This window comes from Electrophorus electricus, chromosome 23 (genome assembly GCF_013358815.1).
Source record: "Electrophorus electricus isolate fEleEle1 chromosome 23, fEleEle1.pri, whole genome shotgun sequence".
Classification (NCBI taxonomy): Eukaryota; Metazoa; Chordata; class Actinopteri; order Gymnotiformes; family Gymnotidae; genus Electrophorus; species Electrophorus electricus.
In genome coordinates, this window is record NC_049557.1 from 10,714,653 (window position 1) to 10,719,652 (window position 5,000).

At 42.0% G+C, this 5,000-nt stretch overlaps 1 protein-coding gene across 3 annotated transcripts in view; it reads right to left on the reverse strand.

The window, feature by feature from the left end:
* Nucleotides 1-5,000, reverse strand: part of prkcz (protein kinase C, zeta) — an 88,993-nt gene that overhangs the window by 37,888 nt on the left and 46,105 nt on the right. For all 3 annotated transcript variants that reach the window (XM_035521849.1, XM_035521850.1, XM_035521851.1), the window contains one exon: nt 280-411. In XM_035521849.1, coding sequence (XP_035377742.1) covers nt 280-411 — 132 coding nt within the window. The remainder of the gene's footprint in view (nt 1-279; nt 412-5,000) is intronic.

Genomic DNA, 5,000 nt, shown 5'->3' on the forward strand with positions numbered 1-5,000 from the left:
GTGTGTGTGCTTGAGTAAGTATGTACGTATATGTAAGATTGTGTAAGTATGTTTGTGTAAGAATATACATGTATGTATATGTAAGTTTGTGTAATTATGTGTGTGTGTGTGTGTGTGTGTGTGTGTAAGTATGATTAGGTGTGTATGTGCATACTGCACATGCGTGTGAGGTAAGTGAAGGGGTCAGGAGAGAATGTTTCACGTTGTCTGACGTTGGGAATGCGTGAGCAGGACTGCAGCAGAGAGGCAGAGGAGAAGTGATGGAGGGATAGCACTTACCATATGCCTCTGACAAGTCAGGGGGACGAGTTTATGACAGCGCTTATGGACCAGCAGCCTGCAGTTGATGCACTTGTAGCCTTGGCGCCCCAGACCCCATATTCTCTCACTACAGTGGCCACAGTGTGCTTTCTGCCGGGGGTGGGGGGGAGAAAGTAATTAATACCTTTATTAGTAACCCTGGTCTTCCATGTCCTTCTTATTGGTTTTTGCAATTGTTATACCAGTTACACCAACCCTCTACCAGTTACACCAACTTTCTAAAGGTGACACCAACCCTCTCCCAGTTACACCAACCCTCTACCAGTTACCTCAACATTTTACCAGTTATAACAACACCCTACCAGTTACACCAACCCACTACCAGTTACATCAACCCACTACCAGTTACACCAACCCACTACCAGTTACACCAACCCACTACCAGTTACACCAACTTTCTAAAGGTGACACCAACCCTCTCCCAGTTACACCAACCCTCTACCAGTTACCTCAACATTTTACCAGTTATAACAACACCCTACCAGTTACACCAACCCACTACCAGTTACACCAACCCTCTACCAGATACACCAACCCACTACCAGTTACACCAACCCTCTACCAGATACACACTACCAGTTACACCAACCCACTACCAGTTACACCAACCCTCTACCAGATACACCAACCCACTACCAGTTACACCAACCCACTACCAGTTACATCAACCCTGGAACAGTTACACCAACCCACTACCAGTTACACCAACCCTCTACCAGATACACCAACCCACTACCAGTTACACCAAATCTCTACCAGTTACATCATGTGTGGACACAACACAGAGGAGCCTCCTTCTTTAAGGGTGCAGAGATTTGGGGTTACAGGAAAGAGGGTGGAGTCAGAGTGGGATTACATGGAGGAGGGTGGAGTCAAGGTGGGGTTTTCATAGGCTCTTCCTGCACTCTGAGTTCATTTCATGATCACACACATCATAAGCACACAACTGTATTATATTTTAGTCAGAACATTATCAGAGCAGGAGAGCTGCTAAACATAAAAATACTTTTATTCACAAGCCAGTCATTTGTTTCTAGCAAATTAAATGATCAAATGATGAATATTTCTTTTATGTTCAACCAATCAGAGTCAATCCATCCAATTTCACTGTATAACTACCAGATCAGTATACCACTGCTCTGTGGACAATGTAACTCACTGATTTTATATATATATATATATATATATATATATATATATATATATATATATATATATATATATATATATATATATATATATATATATATATCTGTGTGTGTGGGTGTGAGAGAGAAAGAGAGAGAATGTTTCAGAGGTCCTTCATGAGTAATATAAAAAATATTACCTCTACATTTATTTATAGAGAGAGAGAGAGCTCAGCCTAGCTCAGCCTAGCTAATAACTTTTTAAATAGCCACAAACTAAACAACAACCAACATGCTAAACATACAGAGCAGTCAATGTGAGGAGGGCCTGTATATTTATCCTTGATACGTTTCTGGTGAAATATAGTGGCTCTCCACTAGAGGGCACCTTAAAGAGGCCTCTGGCATTTGTGAAAAGGTCAAAACAAAAGGCTGATATGTCTCTGCATCAAAAGGTCACAATAAATCAAACAGATTACACAAGAGTGACACACACTGATATCCACCATTCCTGCTCCTACTCTAAAGAAGCTTCACCTTCTCCCTCGTAGCTGTAATATCACCCACTGACCACTTGGGGTGCTCTCCCAACATCCCACCCCTAAAATATACTTGCAGGAAAATGACTCGCGATGTAGATACAATTAGGAAAAACAGATACGGGACCTTGTGTCTACAAACAGCATCCAGTAATATATTTCTGTCCTTTGAGGATTCATTATAAAACAACATGCTTTTTTATTTGTTAAATAAACCACGTGTTTCTCTGCTGGACTGACACAGTGAGACTGCTAGCATAGAGTGGCGCTATCCAGGCCAACACTTGCTGTGTCCTACATCCCAGCACATAACAGCACTCCTCACACACGTTCCCAAACCTGACACATTCCTTCTGAAGAGGAGAACATACACTCATTAAATCCAGGCGCTAATCAACGGGGATGTGTAAACACTCCCTCCCTCCCTCCCTCTCTCTCTCTCTCTCTCTCTCTCTCTCTCTCTCTCTCTCTCTCTCTCTCTCTCTCTCTCTCTCTCTCTCTCTCTCTCTCTCTCTTTAATTCGCTCTCTCTCTCCCTTACACTTTTTCTTTATCAATCTGTCTCTCCATCTTTTCTTCTGGTCTCTCTCTCTCTCTCTCTCTCTCTCTCTCTCTCTCTCTCTCTCTCTCTCTCTCTCTCTCTCAGTGTCTCTGTCTTCATGGCTCATTCCTGCAGTTCTCCCTGTCTGTGAATCATTTGGCATGTGCACACATCACACAGAACGCGCCACTAATGCTAAGCTAAGCGCTAAGCATGCATATGTCTGGAGACAGGGTTTGGTGTAACAAACGCATGCATGCACACTCGAAGTTAGCATGAAGTGTGGTCATCTTTTTGTAGCAGTTTGAAGTCAGAAGAAAGAATCTTCTGAACCTTTTGGTGTGTTGAGGGAAAGCTCTCAGTCATAGTTACTACACTGGTGCCGTTAGGAAACTCCTTCACCGACTCTCAGAGTGTCCGAGTGTTGTTTATCATTGAGTTTCCTTCCCTGGATGTACCTGGAAATTCTGCTCACTGCATCACCCAGGCAACAGCCAGCATGATGAGGTGTGGATCTTTAGGGAAACAGCACCACATATCATACCCACATCTCCCACCAAACGGTCTCCTAGGCAACCAGCACCACCTATCAGACCCACATCTCCCTCCATCAATGTCCTAGGCAACCAGAAGCATCAAAACAAGCACCAGCCTACATATGCATCAACATCAAAAATGTATAAACAAATAAACAATCATTTAAAAAAAAGGAATAAATAAGGTGTAAATAAGGCATTCTTCCAAAGGTTAAAGTGGCATAAAGTTTGGAAAGGCATCTGGGCAAACACTGAGAAGTGTTCTTCTGCATGTAGGGTGTGTGAGCTGAGAGCGCAGTAGTGAGAGACAGGTACAGAACTGCTGGCTGTGTGTGTGTGTGTGTGTGTGTGTGTGTGAAGAGAGAGGAAGGAGGTGTATTCACCACACCACTGTCTCCTAGCTGAAGCCTCAGTCTTTTAAAAGAGAGGGATAAAAGACACACACACACACACACAGACACACACACACACACACACACAGAGCAGAACACATCCTGGAGGGGGAGGGAGAGGGAGAAGGTAAAAAATGCAAATATTGAAATATAAGTGGCAGCGACAGACAGTGTTGAGGGGGAGGGAGTGATAGAGCAGAACCACACATGACCAGTTCTGATGCATCCTTCTCTTCCACCGAGAAAAGGAAGAGAAGAAAGCAAAGGAAGACAGAAGAAGGAGGAGCCTCGCACAGAAAGAGAGGACAGGAGGAGCAGCTTTTATATTGATATAAAATATGTATGAAACAGCTATAGCAGCCCTGTGGTCAAAAGCACCTCACTGATGAAATAGCCCAGCACAGGTGAGCACGGGACACACGACTCCAGTACAGTGACAGCCTTCAGAACACAACAGGGGAGCCAACAGCGGTGGAACGTAACACACAGTCAACCGTAACACAGTAAACTGTAATATACAGTCAACCGTAACACACAGTCAACCGTAACAGTCAACCGTAACACAGTTAACCATAACACACAGTCAACCGTAACACAGTAAACTGTAATATACAGTCAACCGTAACACACAGTCAACCGTAACACACAGTCAACCGTAACAGTCAACCGTAACACACAGTCAACCGTTACACAGTAAACTGTAACATACAGTCAACTGTAACATACAGTCAACCGTAACACACAGTAAACTGTAATAGTCAACCGTAACACAGTTAACCGTAACACACAGTAAACTGTAACATAGTCAACCGAAACGCAGTTAACCGTAACACACAGTAAACTGTAACATAGTCAACCGAAACACAAAGTAAACCATGACATTCAGTTAACTGAAACGTACAGTTAAATATAAACATGCAGTTAACCAGAACACACCGTTAACCATAAAACACTGTTAACAGGAACATACAGTAAACTGGAACATGTATGACAATCTGTTAGGTACAGTCATGGAGTTGGTGTACCTGATAAAATGAAAATTGTATGTTATGTATGAAAATTGCATTTTTATTCTACTCTGTACTGTGAATATTGGATGAATTTATAAAGTCTGTGGGAACCATAAAACCAGTTTAAGTAACTTTAGTGTTTCCTTCATTTCATCCTGCTACATGTGTAACTTGTAGCGTATAACTGTGTTACTCTGCATAACTGCAATGGTGTGCAACTATGTATATAACTGTGTAACTGTGTGCAACTGTAACTGTAACTGAGTTACTATGTTTAATTGTGTCACTAACTATGGCTGTAATTGTCTAAATAACTACATGGGTAACTTTATGTAACTGTAATTGTGTTAGCATGTATGTAACTATGGATCTATGTAATTGTAACTACATATAACAATGCTAGTAACTATGTGTGTAACTGTTAATAACTATAGCAACTGTGTAATTGTTAGTAACTGTGTGAAACTGTGTTAGGAACCATGTGTGCAACTGTAACTGTGTTACTATCTATGTCTAAGTGTTAGTAACTGTATGT